Source organism: Pteropus medius, unplaced genomic scaffold (assembly GCF_902729225.1).
Source record: "Pteropus medius unplaced genomic scaffold, Ma_sr-lr_union100, whole genome shotgun sequence".
In the NCBI taxonomy this organism is placed as follows: Eukaryota; Metazoa; Chordata; class Mammalia; order Chiroptera; family Pteropodidae; genus Pteropus; species Pteropus medius.
This window is the reverse complement of record NW_024344240.1, coordinates 3,026,236-3,050,664: the sequence shown is the minus strand read 5'-3', so window position 1 is coordinate 3,050,664 and position 24,429 is coordinate 3,026,236. Positions and strand designations below refer to the sequence as shown.

General features: G+C 41.7%; 1 protein-coding gene across 5 annotated transcripts in view; it reads left to right on the top strand.

Annotated features, from left to right (window-relative positions):
- Positions 1-24,429, top strand: part of CHD7 (chromodomain helicase DNA binding protein 7) — a 173,469-nt gene that overhangs the window by 127,989 nt on the left and 21,051 nt on the right. For all 5 annotated transcript variants that reach the window (XM_039868868.1, XM_039868864.1, XM_039868865.1 and 2 more), the window contains exons 9-23: positions 2,414-2,497; positions 3,678-3,815; positions 3,912-4,033; positions 4,393-4,636; positions 5,704-5,880; positions 9,951-10,094; positions 10,413-10,668; positions 16,150-16,360; positions 16,884-17,079; positions 17,375-17,542; positions 17,802-17,981; positions 20,768-20,878; positions 20,968-21,173; positions 23,815-24,014; positions 24,197-24,356. In XM_039868868.1, the coding sequence (XP_039724802.1) occupies positions 2,414-2,497; positions 3,678-3,815; positions 3,912-4,033; positions 4,393-4,636; positions 5,704-5,880; positions 9,951-10,094; positions 10,413-10,668; positions 16,150-16,360; positions 16,884-17,079; positions 17,375-17,542; positions 17,802-17,981; positions 20,768-20,878; positions 20,968-21,173; positions 23,815-24,014; positions 24,197-24,356 (2,597 nt within the window). The remainder of the gene's footprint in view (positions 1-2,413; positions 2,498-3,677; positions 3,816-3,911; positions 4,034-4,392; positions 4,637-5,703; positions 5,881-9,950; positions 10,095-10,412; positions 10,669-16,149; positions 16,361-16,883; positions 17,080-17,374; positions 17,543-17,801; positions 17,982-20,767; positions 20,879-20,967; positions 21,174-23,814; positions 24,015-24,196; positions 24,357-24,429) is intronic.

Sequence of the window (24,429 nt, the reverse complement as noted above, 5' to 3'; positions counted from 1 at the left end):
CAGTTAACAGAATGTAAACTGTAAAGAAGTGTGACATTTGATGCAAAATACCTGTTTAAGAACCTACTTCCCACCCCCACCTCTTTTCGGAGATGGGGGGTGAGGGCAGAGTATTTTTTAAGTCATAAAATCCTTCTAATCTCAGGTGACAAGTCTGTGTCCCCCTGGAATCTGATTTTTGTGCTTCCAACAGGCAGATTGTAAATAGGAGATCGGGTGGTGGTGGTTTTACTGGACATATGTCTGCATCAGCGCCTCTGTTATTCTGAGTATGAAGCTTCTTTGCAGCGCAGTAGCTGGCAGCAAGGGGAATGGAGATACTCGGATGTGACTCACTCCTTACATCTCAGAGAATATTTAGGTGATTCTTTGAAAGGGCAGTTTCTAAGAAAATAATGGGAAGTTCTATTTTTAATGCCCTTAATGAAACTAAAGTTAAATGTTTGTGACATCGGGCAAGTCGAAATCATTTAGCTTCCTCTTAGAAAGAGATACCATATGTTCTGCTGACCTTTTCTGTGGATTAGTGGCAGGGAAAAGGGGTGGGTGCTATGGAAACTTCCCCCACAGTCTTGAATCCTGGTTCTGTTTATTAAATTCATTTGGACTGTGTTTCCTGGAGTCAGATGCCCTTTAAGGACTTGTTCCTGGCCCTAGCTCTGTACCCTATCTGTGTGGGTCTTTGTGAGTCACCTGTATTAAGATCGAAATACTTTATCTTGTTGGTAACTTGTCAACTAGAAATCTTAAGTTTTGACCCGAGTGAAGGATATTCCCTTCCTCTCGTGTTCTCGCTCACTTGCTCGCATGCACTCGCTCTCTCTCCCTCTCTCTCACACACACACACGCACGTGCGCGCGCACACACACGTGTGTTTGCTGTATCCCATAGATGGTCCTGGCTTTAGATTTTCCATGCAAAGTTATGACTACTTTTGCATTCTCTGTGTCACTTAGGCTTCCTTATAAGTTTGCTGCAACTAAAATCTCTGTTCAAAGAGATTATTGAAATTGGAGATTGCATCACATGCATGATGGCATGCACAGATTACTCACTGAAGGATAGTAGAAGTGTTTAGGAGTAAAGTTAAGTATTGAAATTCAGCAGTGGAAGCTTTGGGTTAAGAACAAGTTGTCTTAAAGAGAGCATTTGTCATCAAAACCTAGTTTCTGGAAAGTTTTAGAGTTTATGCTTTATAGGAATAATACATGCATATTGTATGACCAAATCTAGACGCTTTTGACAAAGCCAGTGCATTAATATATTAACATTTTAAATGAACTGAACATTTCAATGAATTTTTTGCCTCACTAATCAACTCTGTGTGAAGGCCAGAGGCAATTGAAACACATTTTTGTATTTTTGATTTTTGTTTCATAATTCACAGTTCAGAGCATCCGAACCGGGTGTTTTGATGGGCACAGTAGCCCAGAGAAGGTTTGTTATCCTCGAGCCAACTGTGATTGAACAGCTTATCTTTTCAGCCTGCAGTTTAGGGGATATGGACAGTACCTAAGGGACTTGTCATATGTCTTTGCAAAGCATTTTAGTGCAGTTGTATTACTGATAAATTACTCTATAGGAATACGTAATAATGTGACTTTTGTTTTCTAACTTACCTGACTCTGACTTTTTTAAAGTATGGCTTTGTCTTTAATTTCCCTTTGAGCCGTATTCTGTTCTTTTATATGAGAAACTTTGCAAACGAGTATTATCACTTTGCTTTTGTAAAGATTGTTAATATATCGGCTAAATAACCCAATTATTTAAGCCTCATTTTGTTATCTTTAATACTTTTAGTCAAATGATCTGTGTTCAGTATAAGTAATCATTAGAACACGCATTTAATAACACAACTATATTCAAACGAGGCACTAATATTGATTGGCACTGACAAGTAAATGTCATAAACATTTCACACTAAAATGTGAAATTCATCGGTTTCAGTGTCTTTAGCTTTAGAATAACATTCTGTGAATGATGCTGTAAGGCATCCGCCGACTCCAGTGGCTGTGGGACTCCCGGAGCACTTCTTGTGCGTGGCCTGCCTCCGCGTATGGCAGGCTGTAGCTTCACGAATGCTAACTGCGTTGCATGCCATCCGCCTTTTGGATTGCTCATTAGTGAATTGTAATTTCACACTTCATTTAAAATATTCTTAAACATTCTCTCATAGTAAAAAGGTTTCACACAGTAATTAAAAGACCCAGTTAACAAAGTCTGAGAAATCTGATTTCCTCATGGGGAATGATTTTGCTAAATTGTAGCATTTCAATTATTATAATAGAATTTGCCAGATATAAATTTTGTATTGCCGTGACCCAAAATATTACTGCCTGATGAAAAGTGAAATAGTGTTTGCTCTCAGGAATTACATAAACATTTTAACTTTTTTTTTTTTCCTTTGGTGCAGATTGAAGATGAGCTTTTTAATCCAGATTATGTGGAGGTCGACCGGATAATGGACTTTGCACGTAGCACAGATGACCGGGGAGAGGTAACAGAAGATCATTTGGATTCGGGGGCGGTGACTCAGACAAGCTTATGTGTGTTGACTGAGAATGATCGTGGAATCCTAGATTTGGTCCTGGTCAGAGCCTTGGATCATGGCTCACGTGGTCTAAATTTAACTGAAATTTATTGATTTACTATTAGTTTTATGACCTAATAGTGCTAAATGTGTTTTCTGTTTAGTCTGAGAGCTTTTTAAAAGAAATCAATTTTCAATACAAAACAAATACACTGATATTTTGTACAATGCCAGAATACGATCAATAAAAAGAATTCAGCACATTTTGGTATAATTATGTTATGTAGCACAACTCTCCCTGCCTTGGTAGTAGAAAGGAGTTCCGTGTTATTTAACATTGGACATCCTTGGCAAGGTTGATGAACTTCATTTAATGTGGTGTACAGAAGATAATATAAAGACCGTATCTGTAACATGATGTTTTACTTTTCTAGTTTTGCTTACTTTTACTTAAAAAAACTGTCTCATGGCATAGCTAGTCACATATACAACAAATGATTTTAACACCACAACCAGGTCAGTGTACCTTGGTCCTGAAATGAAGGTCAGCAAACCCACGTATTTTCCAGAGGAAAAGACAAAGGAAATCCCACTGATCTGCATTACCCCAAATATTTTGCTCTCCATTCTTCTAGCGCTTTCCTGTCTTCTAGAGCTCAAACACGGCGTTTTAAAGCAATTGGATACAAGCAGTGGCTCTCTTAAGAGAAACGCAGAGGTCCTAATAAATTCCAGCCTGTTTCTCGTTCTTTAAGAAACTAGCCAATTATGTAAATATGTAAATACACTAATAATTTCCCATAAAAGTCAGAACCTGGTGAATGCATTGCACAGATAAGAATAAGGCTCAAATTCAGCTGTTATTTATTAGCTATTCCTTTATACTTTTTGAATTTTGAACGTGATTTAGATAAAAATTAATTTGTCCGATAATACTTAATAATACTATTTTCTTTAGACTTTGAGACTCAGTAACTAGGGCTTATTTGGTCCTACTTTTAAAACTTCTACCAACTCAGTCTTACTGTTGCCGGAGATGTGTCTATTGATAAATGAAGTAGAGCATGTTTTGAAAACATATGTAGTTTACATATATATAGTTTTCGGTCAAATGAATTCATTTCTGATTTATTTAAACCTGGCCTAGCCTGTGACTCACTATCTGGTGAAGTGGTGCTCACTGCCTTATGAAGACAGCACGTGGGAGCTAAGGCAGGACATAGATCAAGCAAAGATCGAAGAGTTTGAGAAACTACTGTCCAGGGAACCGGAAACAGAGCGTGTGGTAAGAATCGGCTGATGCTAGAGGACTTCATTTGAAAATAGCACTGTGGTATGGTCTTTGAGAAACCACTAATGGGATTTACTATATTTGAAACAGGAGCGACCTCCTGCTGATGATTGGAAGAAATCAGAGAGTTCCAGGGAGTATAAAAACAATAACAAACTCAGGGAATACCAGTTGGAGGGAGTAAACTGGCTACTTTTCAATTGGTACAACATGTACGTAAAACATCTTTCCTTCCCTTTAAAAACAATGTCTATATTTCTTTTCCTTTGTAGTTATTGAAAATAGGGCTCAGATATAATTTAAATAACATTTTAACTTTCTAATAAGAATTGTAAAATATAGCAAGCATTGAAGTATGCTTATTACCTATTTATTCAACAAATATTCAGAGATTCATAGAAGTATATATATAATTATTATTTCTCAGAGGATTTTCTTTGAAAATGTATTTTTCTGAATCTAAGAGAACATCTAAGATAGGCATTTGTGAGTATAAGAATATATATTTTGTGAAAGCAGTGACTAATATCTGCACTCATTAAACTTTCCTTGTTTTACTTCTTTTCCAAAGGCGAAACTGCATTTTAGCAGATGAAATGGGTTTGGGAAAAACTATCCAGTCCATTACATTTCTCTATGAGATATATTTGAAAGGAATCCATGGCCCTTTTTTAGTCATTGCCCCATTGTCCACAATCCCCAACTGGGAAAGGGAATTCCGTACCTGGACAGAGTTGAACGTGGTTGTGTATCATGGGAGTCAAGCTAGTCGTCGGACCATTCAGTTGTATGAAATGTACTTCAAAGATCCCCAGGTAAAACATCATAGGTGGTCTTCCTTATGTTTATTACGTGCATTTTAAGGCGTTGGGAATTAAAATGGTCTCAGTGATTTGAGGGAAAGATCTAGATTTTGCAAAATTGAGAACTTTGCTTTAGATTTCTTACCCAATTTGTGTTTTTTTATTATATTTCTGCATCTCATGATTACAGCTCTTTATTTTTATAGCTTTGGTCATTCCGATTACTAGATTAAAAAACAAAATGAAGTGTTTTACCTCGGAATACCACTGAAAACCATTTAACATGTTGCTATTCTGATTGGCTTTCTTTGTAATACTAAGAGAAAATGAAACAAAAAGTGTTATTAATTATGCGAATAGAAAGAATATTGTTGTACTATTACTAGAACTGAAAAATACTAGGCATGTAATATTGAATGACATATTGAATGACATACGTCCAAAGGGAAGAATTTATACTTTGGCTCTTAGTAGTAATTACTTTGAATTTTTACTTATTCTAGTTACCTGTATGCAATTACTTTGTGATACTAAAATTATAAATGACACGATAGAGAAGGAAGAATAGTAGGTGCTAAAATAGTTTTCAGCTATAGGTAGTAAATGGAAGTCTTACAACTGGACGTAGGAAATTCTATCCTAAGTGAGGTTTTTTTTCATTTTAGTGCTTTAAAAATAAAAAAAAATAGGTTTCAAAAGTTTTAAAAAGTAAAAAGTTTTAGAAAGTGAAAATTTTTTTTTAAAAGTTAGCTTGTTACATAATCCTTTTGGCCTTTCACCTTTTGGGATCTGTAGGCCATGACTACAATGGGCACACTTAGTGGCACTTAACTGCTTGTGATCTGTAGGGAAATTGGATTAGAACTTTTACTAACAATTTTCTAACTTCCTTAAGAAAGAAAAGTTTTAAAGCCTTATTGTACCTTAACAGCTTAAAACCTCCAGATAATCTTGAAAACAAAATCTAAGTGTTACCTAGATAAAGCTGTTCCCAAAGGGGTCGATTCATGTCTTATTCATTCTCAAAGTTGTTAATGTAATTTGTAATGCTAAATAATAACGCAGAGTTGTTCTTGTAGGGTCGAGTGATAAAGGGGTCCTATAAGTTTCATGCCATCATTACTACCTTTGAGATGATTTTGACTGATTGTCCTGAGCTACGGAATATTCCATGGCGTTGTGTCGTCATTGATGAAGCCCACCGGCTGAAGAATAGAAACTGCAAGCTGTTGGAAGGACTCAAGATGATGGACTTGGTCAGTGATCAGTTGGTGATTCCGTTGAACCCGAACAGAATTGTTACTGACTCAGTGCTCCCGCTGCTCTGAATTTGACTGGTATCTGGGAAGGGTGTTCGCAAAGCCTGTCAAATATTGTGATATATCTTGCTGAGCTTTCCGTTACTCAAAAGTGGCTGCTGTCGTCCTGATTTTTACATCGTTGGCTGGTATCTCTGCATAGTTGTATCACAGCAGAGTGTAGTCATGATATTTTCACTGAAATCGTTTTAAACTGTTTGTTCTTCCCTTTTGTTTGTGAATGCCGCCATTATGATCCAGTTATGCTCCAGATCTCATAGGTTTTGGCATACCGGGGCCAGTAGTACTTGTACTTGCAAGTTGTCATAATCTGGCCAATATCTGGAATTGATCCAGTTTGCGCAGAAGCTCCGAAGTTTGGGGCATAGTTTTGGTCTGCAGTTTTAGACCACACCTATCTCACATTCTTCCTGCTTTCTAAGAGATAGTCAGGTCTTCCTGATTAATTTTTTCTAGAATTTTCTTCAGTGGGAGTATCATGGGATAATATCTCGTAGAAGTGGTAGAATTGGGTCGATTTTCCGTTCCAGGCCGTTATGTATGTGGTTTCATAGCATATGACATGACCTCAGTCATTCTCAGGCTTCTTTTCACTCTGTAGTTTACGAGGTGGGTTTTGATCACTTGTTTTTACTTTTAATGTATGTTTTAAAAGCAAAGTTTTTGTCATTTAGCTTGTCTTGGATATTTTGATGAGTTTCAAGAGAGTACAAAAATATTTTTTTAATCCCTTTAATGTTGATGTCTAGATTAATTTGATCTCTTGTTAATTGAGAGTTTGAGATGGGAAGGCATAGTCTATATGTTCATGGCCATAAATTTTTTACTGACAACTGGTACTACTGAAAAGAATGCTTTAAAGCTTTCTGTTGTGGCGTGTTCTTGAAAGCAGCTTCTTTCTTCCTAAATGAAGGGGATCAGATTAGCCAGCTATTCTTTCAAGTAAAAACAAAACCCAGTTTTGTTCAAAGAAAAAAGTTTTCCTCAATTATTCTGTTTAAGATGGGATTTCTCTTTTCTTCTCCCTAATGAATTATTATTAAAGCTATCCTAAGACTTTTCTGAAAGCAGTTCATATCATTTGGTGGCCAATCCACAGAACAAATTAGAACACATAAAAATGATGATTGCTCTTGAAGATGTGGATAAGCATATGGAAAAGAGAAACTCATGGCTGTATTTGGTCTCTTTAGGTGGTACTTTAGCATTACGTTGAAGTAAACCTGGATTTACAGGTAGCCACTAATGCTCATGAAATATCTAACTATATCTTCTGACTAGGGCCCCATCCTCCCAGTGGTCTACATGAGGGACAGTTAGAGCATCATTTCTTGAAGGTTAAATAGTCACCCAACTTTATTGAAGTTGTTTTCTATTCTTAGTCCATAGTTTCCGGGTGGGAGACTGTTCCATTGGTAAGCACAGATTAGTTGAACTCTGTCAACAAACAATCTAATTGTCATTGGGAGACTTCAAAGGATTTTCTGTTGTTTATAGTAACACTTCATTAATAGATTAGAATCTGTTACTCAGATAATTTTTTGGTTACATATTGCAATGTTTTCTAACCTTTTCACATAATGACATGTACAGAAAATGATAATATTTGTATGTCACACCGGGTAAGCTGAGAAGGCTGCCCACTGCCACAGGTAACCAATCAGTCCTGGGCTGAGGACTTTCACAGTCCTTCCGGCTGCCTCAAGGACTTGGCTTAACTGTAACGCATTCATGGCTCACCAACTGGGAAGCTTGATTAGCAAATGAACAACATGTTTGTTTTTCTGATAATCAAGAACCTTTATCTCAGAAGAGGTGTTTTCAAGATGGAATACACATAATCATTGTTCAGAATTAGAATATAATTGTATATGTCCAGTTTTGAACAGGTCACTGCCTGGTTTTTAAATCCTTACTTTAAAATAAATATCATCAGAACGTACACACGTGCCTTTTTATTATTCTTTCCTAGAATAAGTCACAGTGAAAATAGCAGATAATAACTGTATCTAGCTATGGAGCAGGTCATAAGGAACTGCTGTTACCTGCACCAGACTCAGGTGAAAATGCACCTGATGAGATCATCTTCAAGTGCATTCTTAGAAAGGAGAGAGCAGTGTGCATCTTCAGCTCTCTCGTCAGAGGAGATGCTTGGGAGATGATGTGCCGAGGGTCATTTATGGTCTTCACTGTCCTCCACAGGACCTCTAGGAAGCAGAGTCATCTCCTTGTCCTTCTCTGGCAAGGAGGGACTTCTCTGGAGGTGGTAGGAGTTCTTCATTGATTCCATTATCTCATCTTTCATTGTCAGGAGGCCTCACACAAATTAAGAGAGTCTGCTGAAATGAAAGTAAATGGACATCACTCCATCAGAGCTAAAAAGAATGGTAACGTTTTCAAGCCAAAAGCCTATCTGCTGGCATAGTGGAGGTTGGAAGTGATAAGCTCGATAGCCGAGTCTCTCATGTGATGCTTTGGGATAGGCGGCGCATTAATCCTGTGTTATTTCATAGCTACCTGCTTTCGAATAGAAGCCTGGTTCTACTCTACTGCTCACATGAAAACTTATAAAAGGGTCACGTGTGTAAATGATCATTTGGTGTAACTGGCTTTAAACAGCCTGTGAGGGGAAGCCACATAAAAATGGAGTTTCTTTCCTTTTTTAAAATAAGTTTATTTTGAAATTAATAAGTTAAAAGACTTTTCCTGACGTATTTGGTTAGAGGTTCAGAATTTAACTCAGTAATAAAGGACGTGAGAAGCTAGGAGACGGTCTTCGGTCTCAGTGCAGCTCTTTCACTGCGGTGACTCTTCCTAAATTTGTGACAGCATTTTTTTTTTCTAAGTCTCAGATAAAGTAACTCAGGACTCGAGTATTTCGGGGTTGTGGCCCACGTCACCCACCAATACGATTACACATCAAAAAATCTCAAATTGATTTGCAGACTCTTTACTCTTTATGAATTTAATGAGTCTGAAGATGATGGTGGTCTATGTACCTTCCGAATGAGACCTCTTTGTTCATTGACAGATAAGACATAGTAGATATTAAGAAAATTAGTATGTCCTTAGTTATATCATTCACCTTAGTGTTTACTGAGCATATACTCTCTGCTTGGCCAGCAAGTCTTGTCAGATTCCAAGTTATGTCAGAATATTGCTTCTGAACCTACTAGAAGGTATGATCACTTTTTGAAATAGTTTCGAAAGCTGGACTGTGTATCAGATGGCCAAAGCAGAAGACAATCTAAGGCCCTTGAGATTAATAAACTCACTGTCATTAGGACTGATCACTGCCAAACAGCTCCTCCACGTTGGGCATGTAGAAGTAGAAGAATAAGGGTACAAATGCGTAAGGAAAGCTGGAGAGAGAGCTCGTAAACAGGAAGAATTGTTTTAAGAACCACCTAACTTGGTTCAAAGAGACAAAGTTAGAAATAGCATCTGTTAAAAAAAAAAGTGATTGTGGTATTTAAAACCAAGCTGACCTCTTTGCTAGTTCGACATTTTTGTAGAACAGAATAGTTTTTTCTGTGCTGTTGCATATAGAAGAACTTCTTTTGTCTCCAATGTGAGTCATGCAGGAAGCAGATGGGGAGACGAGAGTGCTGTTGATGTAAAGAACAGAAAGAGTCGTGTAAGCTTTATCTGAGTCTAGGGATTTTAGGAAAAGTCTTCAACTTTGGTGGGGAAAAAGCTTTGAGACTTAGGGGACTCATGAAGCCATGGCACCGAAATACTGACCTCGTAACTCTAGGAAGAGACGAAATGACAAGACACATTAACAGCGTCGGCACAGTTTTCGAGAGGCCCCTCCACATAGGTATCTGAAGCAGAGACCATGTTTTTTTTTTTCTTTGAATCTCCACTTTTGTGCCTAATTTCTATACTTTACACAGGGTGGGTGCTGAATTAATGTGTAGAAGTAGGAGCATGGTTATTGAGAGAGAGGCTTTGGTTTTCAGGAACTATTTTTGTTACGATCTGATCAGTTGCTTGTCCTGTAGGAACACAAAGTGCTGCTGACGGGGACCCCACTGCAGAACACCGTGGAAGAGCTCTTTAGCTTGCTTCATTTCTTGGAACCAAGTCGCTTTCCTTCAGAAACCACCTTTATGCAAGAATTTGGTGATCTGAAAACAGAAGAACAGGTACTTATCTCGTCTACTTTGTATTCCAGTCATGTGACTGACGATTGACCCATGAAACGGCAAGGGTTTAATGTTTAACTATTTAAAAATATAAATTATATCGTTTTTTTCTCCACCCAGTAGATACGTGAGCTTTCTAGCGCCTTTCCTCATTGCACTTCTGTCATGAAAGATTAGTGCCTTCAGACCCTTTACTGGGCTTTGACAAATGAAAGCGAATGGGAAATAAATAGGATAATAATGATTTTTCATGGTAGATATGTTTTCACATGCAAGGAAATCATGATACCAGTATTTACTTAAGGTCCTTTTCTTTAGGTGCAAAAACTCCAGGCTATTCTAAAGCCAATGATGTTGCGACGTCTCAAGGAGGATGTAGAAAAGAACTTGGCCCCCAAAGAAGAGACTATTATTGAAGTCGAGCTAACAAACATTCAGAAGAAATATTACCGAGCCATCCTGGAGAAGAATTTTACATTTCTTTCCAAAGGTGGTGGCCAAGCTAACGTACCTAACCTTTTAAACACTATGATGGAATTACGGAAGTGCTGCAATCATCCATACCTTATTAACGGTAAGCTTGGCCGTTTGTAAACTTATTTAATGACTATCAAAGCACCGGAAATCCTTTTCTCCCTCCAGACTGAGGATTTTATGGGTTGTAGTCATTATTGTATCCTGTCGTCTGAGTGTGAGTATCACTGGCTTCCTATTCTTTGTGATGCCTCCTTCTGTAGTGGCTCCTGCTGATCGTGAAGCAGGACCTCACCTCACCTTCCTCTTACATCCTGGCATCTATGTCTCACCTGATAAAAGGAGGCATTAGTGCCCCATGGCCAAAAACCATCAAAAGTGCTAACAATGAAAGAGAAATAGCCCTCGATGGAGATATTCTTGCGTGCACACGTTCTGTCTCTCCCTCCCTCCTTCTCTCTGTGTGTGTGTTTAAAGCAGAGAAGTTACAGAGGAACTTTGGTTGGAGAAAGCAGATATTAGCTGTCTCAAGACTCTGTAGGAGAAAATTCCTCTCAGTCTAGAGACCTTTAGCACCTATTTCCTAAGAATGAGAGATTATTTTAAGGCTTGGCTAATAGTTCGTCCCTGTTACTAATGAATACTTTATGATTTTCCTGTTTTCACAACTAAATTGATAGTGTTATATAACCGATAGGAGTAAAAACCTGTATTATATACTTGCAGAAATCATTAAAGGAATTAATATTTCATGCCCGTGATGCGTAAGATACTCTGGAGAATACAAGAGCCATCAGTTTGTCAGGATGGAGCCAAGGAAAGCCGTTAGCGGTGGCGTTGAGACAAGCCTACGCGGTGGGAAGGGTTTTGCCAGTCAGGGTTAGAAAAAGGAAGGGCATCATGCTGATGCAATAACCCGAGCAAAGAAAAGGAGGCGCGAAAACGAAGGGGAACTCGCCCAAAGTGTGAAGTCCATGGGAATAATCGTAGGACGGTGAACCTAGACGTACTGGGACCCTGCCGCGAAAGCCTTAAATGCCGGGTAATGGAATTTTGGCTTGAGTCTGTAGACGTTGGAGAACCACGGCTGGTGTTTAAGCTGAGAAATGATTAGAAATGTGATTCCAGATGATTGATCTGGCAACATCTTATAAAACAGATGGGAGTCAGGAAAGACAGACAAGCAGAACCACCAGCTAGGAGGCTATTGATGTAGTCCAGACAGGAGTTAATACAGGTTAAGATAAGGTGGTGGCCGGCTAACTGGAGGTGCTTGTGCACAGTTATAATTGGCCAACAAAACAATCAGCTTTTTTCCAGGAGAGAAGGAACAAAGCCTGGTTTTGTCTTTATCACAATCCATGAGGTTCAAGGGCAGCTAATTTAAAGAGTTCCTAATCTTTCCTTCTTTTATAACTTACACGTGGATCAGCCACTTCAGATCCAGAAGTTCCTGTTACTAAATGAAAAATGGTCCGCACCTGGAAGACAGTCTCAGCGTAGCACCTAAGGTCATTACTATGGTGTGACATCAGTGAATTTCCTTTTCAAACTTTGCGCTTCTGCTTTGTCTTCTAAAGAGGGTATCATGTGTGGTAATTATATGTTTAATGCTGCCAACCTGCTAAGCACCATGTGTTTGAGAGCCTGTACGGCCATTATGGTGAGTGTCAGCCAGCCTGTTCCCGAGTTGGGGAGATGGAACTGGGGCTTTGAGCCATCGATGGTATAAGTAAGGACACACACGCGCAAGCGCGCACACACACATGCTTGCATTTACTATCTGGTAAAAAAAAAAAAAAAAAAGAGGAAATCGTAGCCTCCAAGGGGAAAGAAAAGGCATTCACAAAAGAGATTAAATGCTGCCAGCAGGACGCATGTGAAAGGGATGATCTCAGCAGTGGTTGTTAGATATTCACTCCCAGCTCCATCAAGTTTACCTTGTTTGGTTACATGCTAATTACATGCATTGAGTATTGTGAGGTGGGCGTTCCCCCAAAACACAGCTGGTGGGTTTTTCCATAGCTGATTGCTCTCCAGGGTCATCCTGTATGATTCATTGTTCTCCAGGAGGCTCTTAGGACTTCTCAGGTTTGGATCGGTGGCAGTTGTTCTAATTGGTCACACCTCGAAGTCAGCTTTTCTGTCCTTATAACAAGTTAGGAAGTGTCTGTTAAGCAGGTATGCTTATGTGTCTTTATGATGGGAAATTCTAGTAAAAAAAAATCTCAAGCGCACATGTGCGTGCGCGCATGCACACACGCGCGCGCGCGCGCACACACACACACACACACACACACACACACGGGGTTAGGACTCCCTGGATAACTTAGGTAGGGGTCGTGTTTCACAGAGCTTGCTCCAATCCAGCACTGCCCATTCTCACCACAGCCTGGAGTGGAAGGTTTTCTGAAGCCCATTCTGCGCACATTTATTGAGCAGATACAGGGAAGTTTTCAATTTGAATTTCACGCTGAAATTCGTATTGGTCGTGGCAGAGTAAAACAGCCCCAGTCAAACTAAAGTTTAGTTCAACAAAGCACATTTCTGTAATTGTGGAACATAGAAACAACTAGCGTATGTTGAGTCTGGAAACATAAGCAAAGCAGAAGGAAAAAAAGAGAAGTGATGGCAGAACCCAAACTGCACATACATGAGAAATATTTGAATGAGTGTTAGCAGCAGCGCTTAAAGGCTTGGAACTACAGTATTCGGTGTGCTGTGAGCACTTGATTAGCATTGCTAGTCAGCGTCGTGCTTGCTAAGAGTTAAGTGGGTAGCGTAAATGGAGTTACTGTTACTGTTAGAATAACAAGCTTTGTTAGAATGGGGTGTTTGACTTTACATCTCTATGCGAGAGTAAAAATAATGTCGAAAACTCGGTCAAAGCCCCCTCATGGTTAGGGGTGACTTGAGTTATTTGTTGTTATTGTCAGGAATGGAGAAATGTAGTGCATAGTGGGCAGAAAGGAAACAGGACTGAAGCTTACACGATAGAATGAGTTTCAGAGAGAAAATAGTAACTTTTTTCCCCTGGTAATCTTCAGAAGAAAATAATTTCTTGTTTGTTTGTAGCTAATATAGCTAGACAACATTGCAGTACTGCAGTGACTGTTAAAGTGGACACAATTCCACACTTATTTCAAGTTGTCACACACACACACACACACACACACACACACACTTTTAAATGTAGTACAAACAGTAATTTAGGGCACTGCCGACAAACTACGTATTTTGGCTTTTAACCTATTTCCAATTCATTTTCTCATTGATATTTACCATCTAACATCAAGGTAAATCTAATTGCTAAACTTGAAAATTTGGCTGTGGTATCAGAAGGTAAAAATTGCTTTCTTCCCCAATACCTTTCATACCCTTTCCCTTCCCTTCATCTGGCCATAATAAATATAGTGCTAAAGGAATCATATAGGAAATATGTATGCTGATGTTTTTAAATGAAGTATTATTGGCATAAACTGGTTGCCACTTTAAGAACCTGAATTCATAACAAAGAGCTGAATTGATTAATTCAGCAGTAGTTTTTGTCTGGTGAGAAAGAATGTATTTTATTTTGGCTATTTATAAGATGATAAATTATTGATGACATTGAAAAAGCAAAAAAGTTATTTTTCTCATCACTGAATAAATTTAAAATGAAAAAATTTCTGCTAATTCGACGGAATTATTTGTTTTCAAATTTTTTACTAAAATGATTCAAACATGTCTGATTTGTCAAAATAATTATTTCATTTTTGAAAACTTCATTGACCATTAACTTGTTTTTAGCTAAAACACTATTTTTGATGATGAGTTATAATTTTAATAGGACAAAAAATAACTACCTAATATTGTTGAGAGTAAAATCTGTCTCTTCCTGAATGCGAAGAGTTAATGGTAAAAGACCAAATGTAATATATGGACTTAAATCTATTTTTCCTATTTCCCAAGGACCTTCTTGTCTTGAATCTAGAACCTAGATTTCTAAATTTTATGTTTTGAAAAACATTATTCCAGAACATTTCTGCTAATGCTCCTAAACAACATTTTTAAAACCCTTTCCTGGTAAAACCTTTGCCTTTATTCCCCCTTAGAAGAAAATCTTGAATATTAGCCTGTTATTCATGTGGAAAAGTGGGGGAGACACTAGCAATTCTGACCCAGCGGCATTTTTCTGCCAGTCCCCCTTCATAAGAAGTAACAGTGTGCTTTGCAGAAGGCCTTAGTGCCTGGTAAAGGCGTTAAGTGACTTTAATCTGTTCTCAGTAAGATTCTTTGTTGATTAATAATTAATAAGCTGTATTTCTGCATATGACCATGTCATAACTTAATTTCTACAAGCGCCCTTAAAATGGAAATAAGATGGCACTTTTGCTCCATCTGCCGCTGTTTGCAGAAGTACTGTGTGAGTGGCCGTGGTGGTCTAACTAATCTGAACTTTAAAACCCTTTCAAGGTTCTGTATCCCCATTTCGTATCCCCATCTCGTGTATAGTAATTAGTGCACATGTTTAGAACTAGTGGTAAGGAGAATAGTTTTAAGTTTCCGGCACAGTTTAAGGCTGGGAACCAACCCCATCAGATGGATTTGTTTGCTTCTATTTTCTGAAGAATAGGTGACTGTGTCCCTCCTTCGGGAGAGGAGCTGAGCATGGCAGTCATGCCCTGATTAACCCCAGAGGTGGGAGGAGGCCAGACCGATGCTGCATAATTCCAGTTAAGCCACCTAAGCAGTCGAAGGAAGCTTAGCCTGCCGCTTCCTGGATAAGCATGTGTTTGGGGTCAGGGGAGGAAGCAGTGAGGAAGACGCCATGCTCCTGAGGCTCCTCTCTGATGCACTCAAGTCTTTGAACAAGCAGAAAAAGGCACAGAAGTTTTACGTGAAACAGAGTTTGTTTTGTTTTATTTTTAAAATTTTAAGAGCTTTGCATAATTAAGGTAGAATTTTTGTACCTTATGAAATTATCAGATGAGAATGAATATGGAGGGAGATTTAGAGATTTCAATAGAAGATGCGTGTTCAGATCCCCTTAAAAAAATCCCTGAAAGTTATCCTGAAAAATTAATTCCCTCCTGTTGCAGTCCCTTCATTGTATCATTATGCAATTATAATCACAAACTGCTGCCCTTACGCTGTATTGTTAGAACCCTATCCCCTTGTTCCTTAGTTTCGGAACAGATTTTGTTGTTTGTGTTTATATTCAGCTGGTAAACAGTTCATTTCTTCAGCAATTTAGGTTCCAAATTTTCTGTAGGTATCTGGCCCTTGGCTTGTTTTTGCCACTTCTGGCTTGACAGTCTGTTGTTGAAATTCAGTTTCTACAATCAGCAAACATTTGTTTGTTGGAAAATGTGTTTTTTTCCCTCCAAATGCCTAAATGTGTTGTGCTTAAAACTTTGATCCCTTTTGTACTTTCCTGGTTTTGTGTAGACCTAACTTGAGTAAGTGGATGAATTCACGTTCATAAACGAGTTTAGTATACCGGTTCCTACAGTTTGCAGTGGGTTTTGAAAGCAGGTTCATTGTTTTTAGTAATAAAAACCTTTTACAGTATTCACGCTATGCTGTCCAATCTCTGCAGGTGCTGAAGAGAAAATTTTGGAAGAGTTTAAAGAAACACACAATGCAGACTCTCCAGATTTTCAGCTCCAGGCGATGATCCAGGCTGCTGGCAAGCTAGTGCTGATTGACAAGCTGCTGCCAAAACTGAAGGCTGGTGGCCACAGGGTGCTTATCTTTTCCCAGATGGTGCGCTGCTTGGACATACTGGAAGACTACCTCATTCAGAGACGGTGAGGGCCACAGTACCACGGGATAGAAGGGAAATAAAAAACGACCTTTCCCAGGTCCCTACATGGTTCACCTCGAAGTGACATTTATGATAGAGGGGACTGAGTAGGGAAAATGTGTTACGTCTTTTTTAAAAAGCAATAGATGTGCATGACATTTATTCTGTATAGTGACTATGGAAAGACTCTGCATGATTTTGTGGGCAATTTTGTTTTCCATTTCTTTCATTTGACTAAGGGAGAATGCTTCTTCCCTAACGTTGAAATTGTGTGTTATTTTACAGTTAGAGGTGTCAGCTGTTTTTAGGGTTTAGATGTTTCACTGGAGAGGAAGTAAAATAAAATGTAGTTTTGGGGCATTCAATCAATTGTATGAAAAACTACAACAAAACCTATTTGCAATTATTTCTGATAAATAATATTCTGTTAAAATATGTCGCAAATCGTATTACTTTCCTAAAAATTAAAAAAACAAGTACATTGTAGCCATTTGTCAGGCCTACCTGTTAATACTGACATTTTCCAGGTACCCATATGAAAGGATCGACGGCCGAGTAAGAGGCAACCTTCGCCAGGCAGCTATTGACAGATTCTCCAAACCTGATTCTGATAGGTTTGTTTTCCTCCTGTGTACACGGGCAGGAGGTTTAGGCATTAATCTAACTGCTGCTGATACCTGCATCATCTTTGATTCTGACTGGAATCCCCAAAATGATCTCCAGGTAAACATGCAAAAAAATCTTACTGGTGCTTTTTTTTTTTTTTTTTAATAAAGTCATTCTACTATGACAGAGAATCCCCCATCAAACCAATAAATTAAAGTCATGTAGTCACTCAGGCGGTGTCCCATGATACGGGCAAATGAACCAACCAGTAATCAATTTATTAATAATGTAAAAGTAATTTCTTTGTATGTTAACCCTCTTTTACACTGCACCTCTGTTTATTGGAACAGATGCCGTCATAACTGACAATTGAGTATTTCTTTGGTAGCCATTAATTTCCCTTTTCTTCCAGGCTCAGGCTAGATGTCATAGAATAGGACAGAGCAAATCTGTGAAAATCTACAGGCTGATTACAAGAAATTCTTATGAGCGGGAGATGTTCGACAAGGCGAGCCTGAAGCTCGGTCTGGATAAGGCCGTTCTGCAGTCCATGAGCGGACGAGACAGCGCTGCGAACGGGGTGAGCAGCACGCACCCCGCCCACCGTGCTCGGCCCCGCCCACCGTGCTCGGCCCCGCCCACCGTGCTCTCCGGCCCCTAGGCTGACAGTGAGCAGTCCCCCAGCATCCGATTGCTTTTTAACCTCAATATTTAAGCAATATTTTGACCTCTCATTTCCTTTGTTATGATCAGGTTCCCCCTCTTTGAGGAAAACAAAACGTTTGCTTAGTCTACAGACATTTCAGTTTTAAATTATTTTAAATATTTCTCTAAAACAGGTACAACAGCTTTCCAAGAAAGAAATAGAGGATCTTCTACGAAAAGGGGCCTATGGTGCACTCATGGATGAGGAGGATGAAGGGTCTAAGTTCTGCGAAGAAGACATAGATCAGATTCTCCTCCGGCGAACCCACACCATCACAATCGAGTCCGAAGGGAAAGGCTCCACGTTTGCTAAGGTGCGAGCTGAGCTGGAGGCAGGTTTTCTGTGGGAGTGCAGTGGAGTTCACATCCAGCACCTTGTAAAGCACTCGTGTGATGCATGCGTAATGTTTGCTTTATATTTCGAATTAAGTAATTATTAACTCCCCGTGGAGCCCCTAATGCATAAAACATTCTTTGTTTGTGTTTTGGGTTCTGTTCTATGTACTTGGCACCTGGTGGTCACCCTCGCCTCGCCCTCAAATATGCCTCCCCCTGCCCCCCAGGCTGACCCTTTCCCTGTGCCTTTGACCCTGCTCCCTCCCCTTCCTGAGACGCAGGTCACAGCAGCCAGGGCACTTCTATCCGAAAGAGCTCCCCTGTCTTTAACTCCGGCTTCAGCTCCCTAAGTCAGTAAGTCGTCTCTCACAGCTTAAGTCCACAGAGGCATTATTTACACCAGCTGTCTCTGCTGCCTCCCTTTCTACTTATTTTTCAACTTCCAGCGTGCACCCCTCCCCCACGTCTTTATCAGACCAGCTCTGGAGAAGGTCACCACTGCCCGAGAGCCCCTTCTGAGGCATCACCTGCATGCGGGTCCACCCTTCCACACCCAGGCCCACTCTCCATGTTCATTTTTAACGTTTGTATTGAAATGTCACTTGCCACAGAGTTCACTTATTGGATGCCTTTACTGTATTTACAGATGTGTGCATCTGCCACCACCTCTAAGTTTAGAACATTTCCATCACCCCGGAAGGATCCCCATGCCCGTTAACAGTCAGCTCCCCTCCTCCCCCACCCACACCCCAAATCCTCGCAACCATTAATCTACTTTCTGCGTCTACAGATTTGCGTACTCTGGACATTTCCTATAAATGGAATCATACAACATGTGGTCTTTCGTGCCTGGCTTCATTCACTTAGCATAATGTATTTGAGGTTCACCCATAGCGTAGCATGTGTCAGTAATTCCTTCCTTTTTACGGCCTGAGCTATGGTCCATTACATGTCTGTATCTCATTTCCCAGTTGATAGTGGACATTGGGGTTTATTAGTTAGTTGGTAGTGAAGTGTTGGTTATTATAAATAACGTGAACATTTGCATACAAGTTTTTATGCGTTTCTCTTGCGTATACACAAAGAATGGAGTTGCGGGGTCATGTTAACTCCATGTTTAACCTTTGAGCAACTTCCAGGCCATTTTTTAAAGTGACTCTACTGTTTTCTTTCCCACTAGCAGTGTTTTGAGTTTTGTTTTCTCCGCATCCTCAGCGACAGTTTTTATCGTCTGACTTTTTGATTATAGTCATGTATTAGTGAGTGTGAAGTGATAGCCCACTCTGGTTTGATCTGCATTTTTCTGATGCTGTCTTGGGTCCTTCCATGTGCTCGTTGGCCATATGGATATCATCTTTGGAGCAGTGTCTATTCTGATCCTTTGTTCATCTTCTGAGTTATTTGTGTTTTTATTATTGAACTTTAAGAATACTCCGTATATTCTGGATTAAAGTTCTTCATTAGGTAATGCAATCTGCAAATATTTTCTTCTAGTCTTAATGGTGTTTAATGTTAATGAAGCGCAGTTTACTCATTTTTTCTTTTATCATTTGTGATTTTTTTTGTGCATTGTCTAACTTAAGGTTACAAACACTCGCTCCTGCATTTTCTTCTAAGAATTTTATAGTTTTCCCTTTTATGCCGACATTTGCAGCCGTTCTGAGTGGATTTGTGTGTGGTGACGCTGTGAGGCAGGGTCCAGCTCCCTCCTTTTGAATGTGAACAGTTGTCCGCGCTGCTCTTCTCTGGGCTCTGTGACTCAGCTTCTCACTGCCTCTTTTCAGGTTCCTTCCTCAGTCCTCACAGGCACGTCCAAGTTTAGTGTGTGCAAAGCCACAGCTGTCTTCCCTGTCCCTCCACCCTCTGTGCATGCACAAGCACGCACACACACACCTATTTGCTCACCTGTGTACCACCATTCAGGTGCCAAAGCTGGATGCTGACATTTTCCCCGGCTTCCTCCTCCTCCTCCTCCTCCACGTTTTACATCCACTCAGATTCTGACTCCTTCAGTTTTGCCTTTTAAAGAATGATCTTTATTCCTTTCTGCTAGAGCTGTTTTCGGTCTTCATTATTTCCTCCCTCAACTACAGTAGCCCGTCTACACTGTCCTACCCTCCAGGCTCCGAGACACAGGTGACTTTGGACAGGATCGTGTCCATCTCGAGATTATTCCCATTTCCAGAGAATCTACTGCTTCCTTGGGACAGAGTTCAGACTCTGCTAACAGGACACACAGGGCCCTGCTTGACTTGGCTTCCGCCCGCCGCACCTGTTTGCTCCTTGGCCACTCTCCCTGACCGCCCTTATCCCCAGCCACGTGACTCAGTCGATTGCCTTTCTTCTCCTCTGTGCCTTTGCACATGCTCTGCCATGAATGTTTCCACATGCTGTCTTGTTCTTTGAGCTTTAACAGTCTGATCCGGGCATTTTCTGAAGGCCTGTTCCGCCTTCCCAGCAATGCCTTGCCTGTGCCCCCACCGCCACCCCTGCGTGGACCTCCGTATGTCAGTTGCACCTGCACAGACCTTTGTTACCTACCATCAATCGTGCTGCATGGTCATCTTTTGTTTCCTGATCTGTCTCAGCCCCTGGTCATTGAGCTGCCTGGGCGACGGTCTCCATCCTAGTCCCATCCACCGCAGCATCTGGCAGGCAGTGGACGAACGCATACATGTTTGAGTGAATGAATAGATGAAATCTGCTTTGCATTTTACCTCTGAGAAAAGCATCTCAAAGTAATGCATATTTTTTTCTCCTTTAGGCCAGTTTTGTCGCATCTGGAAATAGGACAGATATTTCCTTGGATGATCCCAATTTCTGGCAAAAGTGGGCTAAGAAGGCGGAATTGGATATTGATGCCTTAAATGGGAGGGTGAGTGAGAGGTTCCATTTAAACTCTATCTGATCCAACCCAGAGTCGCGTTTTCAGAAGTCGCGAATATTATCCGCCATCTTTTGTAGAACAACCTGGTTATTGACACTCCGAGGGTGCGGAAGCAGACCAGGCTGTACAGCGCGGTGAAGGAAGACGAGCTGATGGAGTTCTCAGACCTGGAAAGCGATTCTGAGGAAAAGCCGAGCGTGAAGCCCCGGCGGCCCCAGGACAGGGCCCAGGGCTACGCGAGGAGCGAGTGCTTCAGAGTCGAGAAGAATCTGCTCGTCTACGGGTAAGCGAGATGGAGACGCCTGTGAAAATCAGAATTTTATTTTAAAAATGGTTAGAGTCCCTATTTGCATAGGAAAACAATGTTCGTGTTTGGGTTTCTGTGACTCCCCGTAGCATAGCCAAGTGAACTGGGCAGCACCTCTGACGGCGCCCGCTTTGCTGACAGTCCTCAGAGTGGTTCAGGTCCTCGTGGATTTGAAGGCACACAGGTTTGTCTCTTAAGGAGTTATGTCAGATCCAAATTCACTTGTTGATTATTAATAACTCAGGCCAGTCTCAAAATTACAAAATCTTTTTTCCTTTACCTTCACATAAAGTTTACAGCTATAGTAATCTTTTAGTATATTTTGTAATAAAAGTTTATTAAAGGCAGTCATCTCCCTTGTAAAGCTCTTTGAACTCATCTGAAACATGAACAGGCAGTCATTTCAACTCTCTGAATGTGTCGCCTCTGAATCTCTGTGGCACCCCACACAGTGCTTTGAATGTCAGGATGCTCAGCAAAAGTCTGAATCTCTAAATAAGAGTTCTCTAGCAGGCAAATTCCATTCAAATAAAAAAAAAAATGCCACCAAAACAATATTTCTATTGATCTGATATTTTATCTTTGATAAATTTTTTCCGGTGGAAACCATTCTGCTTACGTGGCAGACAGGCTCTTACCTGGCCTTTGTCTCACCTGTTGGCTATTTCCGTGGGCACGCCAGCTTTATTCTGTGAGGTCAGACCTCTTCGTGTCTTTCAATGTGCCACACTCTTTCAACAAGCCCTTCCCGCCGCCTGGAACCAACCCCACCCCCAGCGCACAGCCTCGATCTGCCCAACCTGTCCCGTCCTTGACATCCAGTGTACCCTGCACTTGGAAGTCTGAGCTGCACTTTCCGTTACGCACATGACTTCGGGTGGTTGGCTCCTGCTGCTGAGACCCAGGTAGCAGCTCCTTGAGGACAGGGCTCTTTCTTTGTGTCCTCGGAGCAGAGTGCAGTGCCAGCAGACACACGATGAGCGCTGAATCAGTCTATTTATGGAGTAAATGAAGTTGAGCTAAGGTCCATCCTATGTCTCAGTAGCCGTGTCCCTCCCACTAATTATCTGCCGGCCGAGCATCTTTTCCTGTTTGTTCTCACATGGCAGAGAGACTTCCCGCGTGAGCCCTTTCCTCCGTGCACTTTGCTTCCATGTTTCAGCCTCATGCTCAGAGTTGGGAATTTTGCTGGTAATTTTAGAAATGCGACATCTTGATAACTCTTGAAGCTCAGAAGTATGTCTGGAGCATACGGTCTGTTAGTACAGCCTTGGCCGCCTCCCGTAGGCATCACTGTATATCGAACACCTACTTTGCACTCGGCACTGTGCTAGGATACTACTCTCAGACACCAGGGACCTCATGAGCAGAATCGTCGCAGCGCCGTCTCAAGGCAAGCAGGTGAACAAGTAGGCATGCGGTAAGCCGCGATGGTGCCTCGACAGGGATGCTCTGTTCAGACGTCTCTTCTCCTTTAAGACCCAACTCAGGTGTTCTCTCCTGACTTCCAGGGCTTGGGAAATAAAAGAAGGAATTCGATATAAGGTGCCGTGTATAGTCGGTGACTCGGTGGGTGTCATGTATTAGCCAGGGTGAGAGGGAGTGCTGAGCATCAGGCAGGGAGGAGGAGAGAGTTTCCAGCAGAGAGAGCAGTGTGTCCAAAGGCCTAGAGGCAAGGGCCAGCCTTCGATCTGAGGAACAGAGAAGCTCGTAATAGCCAGAAGGGACCAGGCTGGGGTGAAAAGCAGGGCGTGTTGGGCCAGCACTGTGCTCCCCCCTGCTGAGGCTCCCCGTTGTGCACGGCTCTCAGTGGAGGTCAGGAAGAAGGCAGTGGAGTGGCTCGTTCCTATCCTGAGTACCACCCTGGGGGCCTAGTCAGCCATAGCATGGGGAAGACGCAGCTCAGACAGCATCCGTGAGGAGCACAGTGCCCAGGTGCAAGGGCACAGCACTGCGTGTAGCGTGGGACTGCAGCCCTAGCTAGACAGTTCGGGTTCGGCGGTGTGCCCTCTGTGCCCTCTGTGCCCTCTGTGCACTTCTGTCCACAGCCCTTTCTCCTGCCCCTTTCACGCGAGGCCCTGACGCTTGGCCGAACGTTTTTCCTGAGTGCTGTCTCTTGTATTTGGAATTAGCACTCCCTGTTTCAAAAGGAAACTTGACCATGTTCACAGTCTTTCATTAATTATTGTGGCATCCCTTTGGGGTGGGTCAGTGCGGCCACCCTCCTGAGCACCGCATCCTTGACCTGGGAGAAGTCACTCGCACCCACCTCGTGCACCATGCATCTCAGACGCTTGGTCACCATCGAAGCATACAAGCCACGTCGGAGTGAAGCACGATGTAACGTGCCCAGATCCCGCTTACTTTCATGTCCTAAAAGTCACTGCCACTGCCCGAGTCTGACCGAGAAAGCCCATGTCAGCCCTGTGGGTGTTGCTTCCGTGGCAACATCCACGGAATGGGTGCTTTTAACTCTCGACCCTGGGGGTGCATTCCCGTCACCTGATGTAAAATTACTAGTTTTGACCCAGGATTTCGTAACTCTGCGAGCTGACTGAAAGCCTAGGCCCAGATCTAAAGTGAGGCACCATCTGCATGCTGGACGTTTGCTTTGCAGTTGGGGACGGTGGACAGACATCCTTTCCCACGGACGCTACAAACGTCAGCTCACCGAGCAAGACGTGGAAACCATCTGCAGAACCATCCTCGTGTACTGTCTCAACCATTACAAGGGGGATGAGAACATCAAAAGCTTCATCTGGGACCTCATCACGCCCACGGCTGACGGCCAGACGCGCGCCTTGGTCAATCATTCCGGTAGGTCTGCTTCGTGCTCTTTGTGCTGCGGGGTTACAGACACCTGCCGGGTACCCTTGTGGTGCAACCTGGACCCCGTATTTCCTTGTCTTGTCTGTCGAAATATCTGATTCTGACACTGTAATTGGGGTTGTAAAAAGCTGCTTCGATGATTGTGATTATTGTGATTATTATGATTCTAGGTTTGTCAGCCCCAGTGCCGAGGGGAAGGAAGGGGAAGAAGGTGAAAGCCCAGAGCGCCCACCCAGTGGTGCAGGACGCTGACTGGCTGGCCGGCTGCAACCCGGACGCTCTGTTCCAGGAGGACAGCTACAAGAAGCACCTGAAGCACCACTGCAACAAGTAGGGTTTCAAGGGCTGGTTGTGGAGAGCTCACTCTGTCCTTAAACACACACACACACACGCGCACACACAC